Source organism: Salvelinus sp. IW2-2015, linkage group LG16 (assembly GCF_002910315.2).
Source record: "Salvelinus sp. IW2-2015 linkage group LG16, ASM291031v2, whole genome shotgun sequence".
Classification (NCBI taxonomy): domain Eukaryota; kingdom Metazoa; phylum Chordata; class Actinopteri; order Salmoniformes; family Salmonidae; genus Salvelinus; species Salvelinus sp. IW2-2015.
Window position 1 is genome coordinate 8,604,832 of NC_036856.1, and position 11,882 is coordinate 8,616,713.

Below are 11,882 nucleotides of genomic sequence, written 5' to 3' on the forward strand. Positions count from 1 at the left end.
AGTCTTCTCTTTTCAGCAGGTAGATGACCTTCCCAGGCTCATGTCTACCAGAGCAGAGAGCGGGAGAGAGATCATAGAAAGTGTTCTGTGAGAAATACAGGCGCACTTCTCTCTCTCACCACAGCAATGMCCACGCGTTGGTCGCAATGTTGTGCAAACTATGAACTCGGGCCAGCCCAACACGAATCAATTCTTAGAATATCAGGCCCGTTTGCACATGATGTTTTTTAGGGGGCAGGAGAATTACAGAGGAGGCAACTTGAATGAACTCTGATTGCTTTTATTATCATTTTTACTTTGCAAACAGAGAGAAAGAAAAAAAGGGCTTTCCATGAGTGGTACCGGATCCTGGCGAATGGGTTCCAGAACGAAACAGTCCGGAACCGAGAGGTGCCGGTTCCTGTTCCGACAGGCTCAAATGAAGCACCGCGCATCATCGTCTGGAAAGCCATTTGGTTGAGGGAGGTACAGTTGCCATACCAGGCACTGATGCAGCCTGACAGAACGCTCTCAATGGTGTATATGTAGATGGTACACACAGACAGTATTACACATTCACACACACATACACACACTTTCACATGCACGTTTAACCAGGCAAGGCAATACATGGTGACGGGGTTCATTGTAAGCTGTTCAAACAGAAAGTATCGCTTCGGATCGAACAGAGAGTTGTGATACTTAACAACCCCTTTACTCAGCCAACACCRTACCCAGGCAGCCAAGCAAGCAGGCAGGGAGGCTCACATACAGACTGCAAATCATACTGTGCATGTGTGCGTGCACGGGTGTGAGTGATCTGCACTGGGGTCAGTTTTGTTAGTGAACAGCAGAGGAATGGCAGCAAAAACTAGCGAAACTGAAAAGTTGTACACATGTTTTTACTCTTTCTTCCCCCTCTCTGTTTTCTGTCTCTTCTATCTGTTTCCAATCTTCTTGCAATGGCCTCCAGCACCTGTTAACAGTGGGAGAGAGCTGGAGGGAGTGGGGGGCACGCAGGAGGGGATGAGGGAGGCTAAATAGTGTAGGGTGGTCGGGTTTGGTGTGAGGTCATTCAAGGTAATTTATAACACTAGCTAACACGTGCTGTACAGAGTACCTATCCCGAACGCAACTGAAACTGGCATTCAGCTCCTGATTTGAATATTGCACGTATATTTGGCTATGGGAATGCATTAAAAGTCAAACTGGTTTCATGTTTTTGAGAGTAGATCAACTTTGCTGCTAGAATGTTGTTGTTGTTGTTGTCGTCCGCTTACTCTTATAGACACAGCTTGGTGTTGTGCAGTGCAAGCATAAGCGTTGGTCTCTAACGGCCACACACACACACTTTCCTACCTTGTTGCCTTGGGGAGAGGCAGTCACAACACAGTTTGATGCTGACCCCCGAGAAGTACACAGGGCTTCCCTCTGTAGACACCTGTGTTGCTGGACGCTACAGCTGTTTTGTGACACACACACACACACACACGCACACACACACACACACACATCATCTCACTACTCCGTTCCAGACACACACACCCACACACTCTTTACTCACCCTTCACTTTCTCTCCCCGCTCCGTTCCAGATGGCGCTGATGATCTCATCACGGTAGGGCTTTCTCCTGCTTAACCAGAGGGGAGTGAGACTCATCACACACACGCACACACAGCTTTGTCTTACTATACTTGTGAGGACTTTTTGGCGACCAACAATTGATTCCCATTCAAATCTTATTTTCCCTAAACCCTAAACCTAACCCTAACTATAATTTGAAACTTAACCCTAATTCTAATTCTAACCCTAAAACCAACACCTAAGCCTAATTATATTATATTATGCCGGTCATCTTTCAGTTTGAAACATTTCCCATTTTAATATTTAATTAATATATTTCAGGATTTCAAAAACTGTTGGATGACCTCGTCAGATTCTGTGTTGGCTGTCATTTCTATTTTTGACATTTGACATAATTATTGGATGTTATACTGTATGTCCATTTGTTATTATCCATTTAGCATACTGCTAACTAGACCAAATATATCCAACTAATGAATCATCGATAGAGCACATAGTTCCTAGTGTTGTCATCACTCCCTGTGTATTTGTTGTTATCATTCTGTGCCTGAGTTACTCACTGATTTGAGAGAGTTGATAGCTTTGACCTGGCTTGTTGATGGGATGTTGTTTGTAACCAGGCAACGGGACGACCTCCCTTGATTACAGCTCTTCCATGACACACTCTTCCAACTGATCTAAGGTCAGTTCCTCCTGCTAATAATGGAGGTTAAGACTTGGAGAGGGTAAGCTGATTCTAGATCTGTGCCTGAGCAACTTGGACTCAGGGGTAGACGTAACATAGTATACATAAATCTCCCTCTCCATTTAGTATGATATGTTACTGTTTTAATATATTTTAATATATGGATGTTCATCACCCATTTCATATGATATGTTACGAATTACAACTGGTATGGTTATGTTATCAATTGCGAATTTGCAATACATATCATATGTCATGAATTCCACTTTGTTGTGTCTAACATTAGCTAGGTGGCATCTAACTAAGATGTTTGGTGCAGTATTTCTCAAGTGACATTTTTGGCAGGAAAACGATTAGGCTCTCATTGAATGACAACAAACACTTCATTGAAGAATCCCTACTGTTGACCAATCACCGACAAAGGGGCATAGACTTCGGCTACCGACTTCGCCTCCAGAATGTTTCGTGTGTGTATGAACAGCTGGAAAAATCTTTTCCCAACCCTCCCAAGTGGCGCAGTGGTCTAAGGCACTGCAACGCAGTGCTGGAGGCTCGATCCTGGGCTGTGTCGCGGCCGGCCGCAACCGGGAGACCCATGAGGCGGCACAGAATTGGCCCAGCGTCATCTGGGTTAAGGGAGGGTTTGGCCGGCCGTGATGTCCTTGTCCCATCGCACTCTAGTGACTCCTTGTGTTGGGCCGGACGCATGCACGCTGACTGTGGTCGCCAGACACATTGGTGCGGCTGGCTTCCGGGTTAGGCGAGTAGTGTGTCAGGAAGCAGTGCGGCTTGGCAGGGTCGTGTTTGAGGACTCTCGACCTTCGCCTCTCCAGAGTCTGCACGGGAGTTGCAGCGATGGGACAAGACTGTAACTATTAATTCGGGAGAAAAAAAGGGGTAAAATAAATCAATAATAATTTGAACAAAACAAAAAACAAATCAAAAAGAAAAATACTTGCCCAAGACCAAAATGAACAAAAACGTCAATAGATGTCATCATAATATATGCACAAACAGTTCCAAACTGTTTCAGTTGGGAAGCATTCAGATGCTTTTAGGGTTAGAGGAATGGTTTGTTAACATGCTAAGTAGTTGCAAAGTAGCAAGTTGTTGTGTAGAATGTGATTCGAACACGCAATTTTTGTGTTGCTAGACTTTTGCGTTATACACCTACCCATCCTGCCCGACCAACCTCCCTCCTTTAGATTTTTGCCAAATTATTATTATTATTATTATTTAATTTTTTATTATTATTATTAGAATTATTATTAGAATTATTATTTTTTGGGCCTAAGTAACCTTCTGTCTTATGTAACCATACCAAACGTACCATTTTATACTAATTGGAGGGTCACAAATGTATGTTTACTATGTTACTTCTAGTCTTTGAGGCCAGGCTGGCCTGAGGACAACTTGTTACCCGGAGCAACAGTGTTAGCCTACATAAAGAGTTTATTGTGAGCATGCGCTAAAGGGCTAACCGCTAACAGCTAAGTGCTAACAGTGGTTTGTTTGGGTTTTGAAGTAGCCTCAAAGCTCATGTTACGGACCTAGTCCAGAGAATGGTTTATTCATGGGACTAACAGTCACTGGCCTGTTGATGACAATAACACCTCCACCACACTTCAAGTCAGTCATGTAAAATAACACTGTTGTTTTCACACGAGACCGGCTGATATTTTGAGTTGATGTGAATGAGATATGGGATTGCAGTAGAAGATACGTGGCTTGTGATGTTTCTTTTTGTGTCATTACAAAGGTCCTTGGGTGACTTGACATGAGGGGGTATGACAATTTTAGGCCTATACTGATTACATTATATTTCTATGATGTATCGTTACATTCTGGGGCTCCCAAGTGGCACAGCTGTCTAAGGCACTGCATTTCAGTGTTAGTGATGTCACTACAGACCCTGGTTCAAATCCAGCTGGTATCACAATGATTGGGAGTTCTATAGGGCAGCGCACAATTGACCTGGTGTCGTTAGGGTTTGGGCGAGGTAGACTGTCATTGTAAATAAGTATGTGTTCTTAACTGACTTGCCTAGTTAAATAAAGGTAAAATAAATATTCAATGCTACATGTATTTCATTCCATTTAATGGTCTTTGCAATTAATATAATCCATTTAACAATGTTGTTAACCCCTCTCTCTCTCTCCATCTTTCTCTCCTTGACTCCCTCAGTGGTTCTATCTCTATGCGCTGTGTGAACCGATGGCAGAGAATAATGTCGACCAATAACATCTCCCAGGCCAGGAATGTGGTGGAGCAGCTCCGCATCGAGGCGGGGATCGAACGCATCAAGGCAGGTTTGGAATCATATTTAGGGCCCAGAGTTTTTCCAGGGCCTGAAGTTTTTCCATGGTTAGGTCACATGGCCTATCCCCCTCTCTCTCTCTCCCTCTTCCCCCTCAGGTATCTAAGGCAGCAGCAGAGCTGATGAACTACTGTGAGATGCACGCACACAGAGATCCTCTGCTAGTGGGATTGCCCACCTCTGGAAACCCCTTCAAGGACAAGAAGCCCTGCATCATCCTATAGCTCCTCCCCTATCCCATCCCTGGCCTGTCAATCACTGCCTTTGACCTCAAGACACTGTGGGATGCTCCGTGAAACCCTAACCTCAAAGAGACTTTGAAGGATAGAGAAGTGATGCTATATACAATACATATACAATACATACATAGTCATGATTGTGAGCTGAATAGCTGGAAATCAAATGAATGGGAATCATTGGTGCTACAGATGGTTAGGCAGAAAAAGTGTTGTTGTGACGCATTGGAAAACAGGAACGTTACCGGATGATACTGCAAGAGGAGCGGTGAAACACATAATTGGCAGATACAAATGAAGGAACTACAAGCACAAGGCTGTTGGCTTTGTGTTCATCCAAACACATTTTCTGTCATTCAGGATGTAACATTGTCTGGCTAGAGAGAGGACCCAGCTAGCACATTTGGTTCCATTAAAGTTTTGTTGACGCTGAGAACAGAATGTATGTTTTAAAAGAACATTCTTAAATGTTACTGTTTTCTTGGTGGGTTTTTTGGAAAGTTTTCTTGATGTTCTGAGAACATGGCTTTAAATAGAATCATGAGGAAACCTGCAGAAAATGTTATGCTTAAGTACTGAAATTCCCACAGAGAAAGTAGTTTCTTAACTTTCTTTGAACAATTTAAGAACATTACTTTAAATCAGGGTTCCCCAACTGGCGGCCCAAGGCCCAAATTTGGCCCGTGGGTGGTTTTATTTGGCCCCCCAAGTTTTCTGAGCAAAAAATGAATTGAATTTTCATTGTTGGACATAAAAACACTAGGTAATTAGCTCAAAGTGATTTTAATTTAAGAAATCTGTTCCCAAGTATTCCCACGCATAATAGAGGTTTGAAATTATTGTTTTAGTCAAACATTACGTCTGAAAAAAAACGGCCCGCGGCTGAATCAATTGTAGTTGATGTTCCCTGCTTTAAATAGGAACATGAGGAAACCTGTAGGAAACGTTATGCCGAAGTAATGAAATTCCCACATAGGAAACCTATGGTTCTCAGAATTTTATGTGCTAGCTGGGTAAGGTCAACAACTAAAAAACTAAATTGTGTTTTAGTACATGTATATTCTTCTAATTCTCAATGTTTTTCCTGAATCAGAAGTCATTATGTTAACTACCTGTCCTAATGCCAATAAGGAATGTAACAGTGTATTTTTAGACACCCTAAATAGACACCCTATTTGGCAGATGTATTTTCCTCAAAACGCTTTCTTCTCCAATGTTTCCAATGATCATTGTGTCTAATCCTTAAAAGCCTCTCTAAAGCCTTTGGTCCTTTATCTGGGAATGAATGTATCTTCGTGCCAATGTTAATGCCATTTACTGTACAATTATTCTTCCAGATCATCAATCATTAGGTTTGGTGACAATTCTGTTAATCTTTTTTATTTTTTATTAATCGCTTTGGTGCTATTTCTTTTTTAACTAAGTACAACACAAAATCATACAATCACTTTTTCAAACTTAATCAGTGTTTCATCAAGAAATACATGTTTCACGTTGCGGTACATGTTCATATAAAGTTATTGCCTTTCACAATGCAAGGATTCTCTTCTCTTTTGTTGAAATTCATTTGATTATTACCTAAATCAAATCAAAGTGCGCCGAATACAACAGGTGTAGTAGACCTTACAGTGAAATGCTTACTTACAGGCTCTAACCAATAGTGCAAAAAAGGTATTAGGTGAACAATAGGTAAGTTAAGAAATAAAAACAACAGTAAAAAAGACAGTGAAAAATAACAGCAGCGAGGCTATATACAGTAGCGAGGCTACATACAGACACTGGTTAGTAGGGCAGATTTAGGTAGTATGTAGATATGGTTAAAGTGACTATGCATATATGATGAACAGAGAGTAGCATTAGCATAAAAGGGATTGGCGGGTGGTGGGTGGCGGGACACAATGCAGATAGCCCGGTTAGCCAATGTGCGGAAGCGCTGGTTGGTCGGGCCAATTGAGGTAGTATGTACATGAATGTATAGTTAAAGTGACTATGCATATATGATAAACAGAGAGTAGCAGCAATGTAAAAGAGGGGTTGGGGGGGCACACAATACAGATAGTCCAGGTAGCCATTCCATTACCTGTTCAGGAGTCTTATGGCTTGGGAGTAAAAACTGTTGAGAAGCCTTTTTGTTCTAGACTTGGCACTCCGGTACCGCTTGCCATGCGGTAGTAGAGAGAAAAGTCTATGACTGGGGTGGCTGGGGTCTTTGGCAATTTTTAGGGCCTTCCTCTGACACCGCCTGGTGTAGAGGTCCTCGATAGCAGGCAGCTTAGCCCCAGTGATGTACTGGGACGTACGCATTACCCTCTGTAGTGCCCTGTGGTCGGAGGCCGAGCAGTTGCCATACCAGGCAGTGATGCAACCAGTCAGGATGCTCTCGATGTTGCAGCTGTAGAACCTTTTGAGGATCTCAGGACCCATGCCAAATCTTTTTCGTTTCCTGAGGGGGAATAGGCTTTGTCGTGCCCTCTTCACGGCTGTCTTGGTGTGTTTGGACCATTCTAGATTGTTGGTGATGTGGACACCAAGGAACTTGAAGCTCTCAACCTGCTCCACTACAGCCCCGTCGATGAGAATGGGGGCGTGCTCGGTCCTCCTTTTCCTGTAGTCCACAATCATCTGCTTAGTCTTGGTTACGTTGAGGGATAGGTTGTTATTCTGGTGTAACAGTATAACTTTAAACCGTCCCCTCGCCACGGGCGTGAACCAGGGACCTTCTGCACACATCAACAACGGTCACCCACGAAGCGTCGTTACCCATCGCTCCACAAAGGCCGCGGCCCTTGCAGAGCAAGGTGCAACACTACTTCTAGGTTTCAGAGCAAGTGACGTAACTGATTGAAACGCTAGTAGCGCGTTACCCGCTAACTAGCTAGCCATTTCACATCCGTTACACTCACCCCCCTTTCAACCTCCTCCTTTTCCGCAGCAACCAGTGATCCGGGTCAACAGCATCAATGTAACAGTATAACTTTAAACCGTCCCCTCGCCCCGACACGGGCGGAACCAGGACCTTCTGCACACATCAACAACGGTCGCCCACCGAAGCATCGTTACCCATCGCGCCACAAAGGCCGCGGCCCTTGCAGAGCAAGGTGCAACACTACTTCTAGGTTTCAGAGCAAGTGACGTAACTGATTGAAATGCTAGTAGCGCGTACCCGCTAACTAGCTAGCCATTTCACATCCGTTACACTGGCACCACCCGGCCAGGTCTCTGACCTCCTCCCTATAGGCTGTCGTTTTAGTCGTTTTTAATTGACTGCTCTTAACAGTTGATGATCACTTAAACGTTTGGTAAACCTATAGATTTGACATGTCGACTGGTTTGCCTAATACAGATTGAGAACTACATACAGTTTTTTCACAACCCTTAGTACAAAACTGGTCACACTTGTAACGCAGCCAGTCTTTCATTCAAAAACCTTTCACTGTGCTGAAAGTAATATGCTACAGTACTATAAATTGCAGTAGATTACAGTTTTCACATTATGCAGTACACTTACATTATCCAACAAAATTGACAGAAAATCTATAATTTCCATAATATCTATCCAATGTTGAAGATTATACAATCATTCATGCAAAAAAACATGACATTTTTCAGATATAATTGCAACATAGGTATACTGTCTGTAATCAAATGTAAGAAGTGAAAATAAAACATGTTTAGCACACATTCATTTGCATCAAGCCTGTCTTGAGCATTTGGCCATAAATTCTCATCCACATAACAGGGAATGTCCTCATTGTTCATGCACTGCGGGAAAAATCTTTTGGCATGGCGAATCCAAGCTTGACATTGGTCTGCATTGATTTCGTCACATGCCCCATCCATGGCCAGAAGGAGGGTGGCACACTCATGGGGACGGCGATCGTACACCTTCCACCTCCATGCTGAAAAAAATACCTCAAAAGGTTTGAGGAAAGGAGAGTATAAGGCAGGTATACAGTGCATTCGGAGAGTATTCAGACCCCTTCACTTTTTCCACATTTTGTTACGTTACAGCCTTATTTTAAAATTGATTAAATCGGTTTTCCCCCTCATCAATCTACACACAATACCCCATAATGACAAAGCAAAAACAGGTTTTTAGAAATGTTTGTAAAAAAACGGAAATATCACATTTGCCTAAGTATTCAGACCCTTTACTCAGTACTTTGTTGAAGCACCTTTGGCAGTGATTGCAGCCTTGAGTCTTCTTGTGTATGACGCTACAAGCTTGGCACACATATATTTGGGGAGTTTCTCCCATTCTTCTCTGTAGATCCTCTCAAGCTCTGTCAGGTTGGATGAGGAGCGTCGCAGCACAGCTATTTTCAGGTATCACCAGAGATGTCCGATCGGGTTCAAGTTCGGGCTCTGGACTGGGAGACTAGTCAGGATCGAGAGAAAGATGAACAGAGCAAAGTACAGAGAGACCCTTGATGAAAACCTGCTCCAGAGCACTAAGGACCTCAGACTGGGCCGAAGGTTCACCTTCCAACAGGACAACAACCCTATGCACACAGCCACCACCATGCTTCGCCGTAGGGATGGTATTGGCCAGGTGATGAGCAGTGCCTGGTTTCCTCCAGATGTGACACTAAGGCATTCAAGCCAAAGAGTTCAGTCTTGGTTTCTTCAGACTAGAGAATCTTGTTTCTCATGGTCTGAGAGTCCATTGGGTGTCTTTTGATAAACTCCAAGCGGGCTGTCATGTGCCTTTGGCTTCCGTCTCGCCACTCTACCATAAAGGCCTGATTGGTGGAGTGCTGCATAGATGGTTGTCCTTCTGGAAGGTTCTCCCATCTCCACAGAGGAACGCTGGAGCTCTGTCAGAGTGACCATGGGGTTCTTGGTTACCTTCCTGACCAAGGCCCTTCTCCCCCGATTGCTCAGTTTGGCCGGTCGGCCAGCTCTAGGAAGAGTCTTGGTGATGGATGGATGCCACTGTGTTCTTTGGGACCTTCAATGCTGCAGCTCTACGGACAATTCCTTCTACCTCTTGGTTTTTGCTCTGACATGCACTGTCAACTGTGAGACCTTATATAGACAGGTGTGTGCCTTTCCAAATCATGTCCAATCAGTTGAATTCACCACAGGTGGACTTCAAAAGGCACCAGGTAAATGTGTTTCATAGATACACGGTGCCTCTTCAAAAGGCAGGCTACTGTTGGTAGGTTGATGGATGACACATTGGCAAAGGTATCATCGTTCTCATTGGCCTGCTTTATTTCAACTCTGAGGGTAGAACACAATATACTGTCAATAGATCATAGGGTAAGAATATTAACATGTTTTAGAAATGCACATGCATTACAATATGTCATTTACTGTAAATGTAATGGTAAAGCATAAAGCATATCCTGCAGAAATGTTCTCATGATCGAATTGAGAGTTGATCTTTTCAGATTGGGTTGAACTAATTTGACAGCCTCTGCCATGGTAATATAGTATCACCCTCCTTCAGGCCATGAATAAGGGATGCAATGAAATCAGTCCAGACCTATGCCGGGCTTGGATTCACCATGCCAAAAGGTTTTTCCCCAGGTGCATGAACAATGTATTTACTGTGATTTCGATGAGAACCTACAGTAAGGCCAAATGCTCAAGACAGGCTTGATGCAAACTAGTGACAAATTAACATTGTGCTTCTTTCATTTCTTTCACTTGATTATATTGTGAAATATGCCTTCGGTGATCACGCCTTTTGATAACACATGGGATAGAAATGATTGAAGTTAGATGTTCAGTCAATTTTAATGGGTAATACAAGTGTATTACCTTATGTGAAAATAGTGTGGTGTACTGTAGTTTACAGTGCTGTAGGATACTACATTCAAAGGGCAATTTTGAAACGTGTATCTTACATTTTTTGCTATTGGATTAAGTGGTTGTTAAAAGAACAAAAATGAGAAGATATGATTATGTTGTGTTTCAGCGATTAAACCAAACTATTCATTATATTTCACAGTAAACTTATATTTTGGATCAATGGTTGTGTGGTGAAAGATGTCTACAAACAAAATGTTTGCACAATGACAGGCATGAATGTAAGAGTGGCTGCTTTACAAGTGTTACCAGTTTGTAGTTTTGTACTAAGTGAAAATAGTAAAAAAGAGATAACATAAAAATTGTAACATGATGCCACTGTATGATTGGAGTTTCAGGAGGTTTTGTTGCAGGTACTGTACTGTATTGAAACGCTAAGGGAGCTAGTAAACCCGAGATCCACTATGTCTTACTGAACAGCTCTTAGTATGGCTCTTTAAGTTGACTCAATAACCAGCAACTTACTGTACTATTCATTGTACAGTTTCACGAGACCCCCATGAATAGTGCTGTCAGCTGCAAAAGAAAGGAGGGCAATAAATTTTGGGGGCATGACCTGCGTGAGGCTAATTTAGAGATTTTATTTTAGCCCAGAAACGGCACAACTAGTACAATTGAGAGAGTCAACAGACGTGACGGCCCATTATGCAACTGGCATGTGATTGCTTTAGTCACTTGAGTGTCACATGAGGGTTGACTGGTAAATGCCCACGCAGTCGGCACAGTATGAATGTGTGTGTGTGTGTGTGTGTTGTAATTAGTACACCAAACAATGTTAGGGATCATAAAGGTTCAGAGAAAGCCTTGGGGTGGGAGTGTTGTTTAAGCAATTGGCAAAAAAAAAGAAACACATTATTTACCCCCAATATAGCTATTTATCTTGGGTCAAAAATAGAGCAAAGGAATGAAATACAGAAGAGTTGTACAAAGGAAGGCCTTGGATGTGTCGCCTAGAGAAACAACGGGGCTATTTGATTGAGGCCCCGTGCCCATAGCACAATCAAAGCTCTTTATTGGTGACTAAGTCTTAGGAGAAATCACAAGAGTCAGACTCAAGAAAATGACGGTTGGCTCATTGCTCCTGTCATGATACCACAAAGGCTGTTTGAACAACATGAAAATTCACAGTGAAATGAACAGGCTTTTCTTTGTAGCGGCTCTCTGTGTCTCTGTCACCCTGGCTGTGTCCCAAATGGCACCCGATTCCCTATATATATATTCCCTATATAGTGCACTACTTTAGGGTGTCTGATCAAAAGAGGTG

The 11,882-nt window shown here is 42.9% G+C and overlaps 1 protein-coding gene across 1 annotated transcript in view; it reads left to right on the forward strand.

The window, feature by feature from the left end:
* Positions 1 to 6,343, forward strand: part of LOC111975447 (guanine nucleotide-binding protein G(I)/G(S)/G(O) subunit gamma-7-like) — a 56,221-nt gene extending 49,878 nt beyond the window's left edge. Inside the window, exons 3-4 of the mRNA XM_070447498.1 lie at positions 4,433 to 4,553; positions 4,664 to 6,343. Of these exons, the coding sequence (XP_070303599.1) occupies positions 4,446 to 4,553; positions 4,664 to 4,789 (234 nt within the window). The 5' untranslated portion in view covers positions 4,433 to 4,445 and the 3' untranslated portion in view covers positions 4,790 to 6,343. The remainder of the gene's footprint in view (positions 1 to 4,432; positions 4,554 to 4,663) is intronic.
* The last annotated feature ends 5,539 nt before the right edge of the window (positions 6,344 to 11,882 follow it).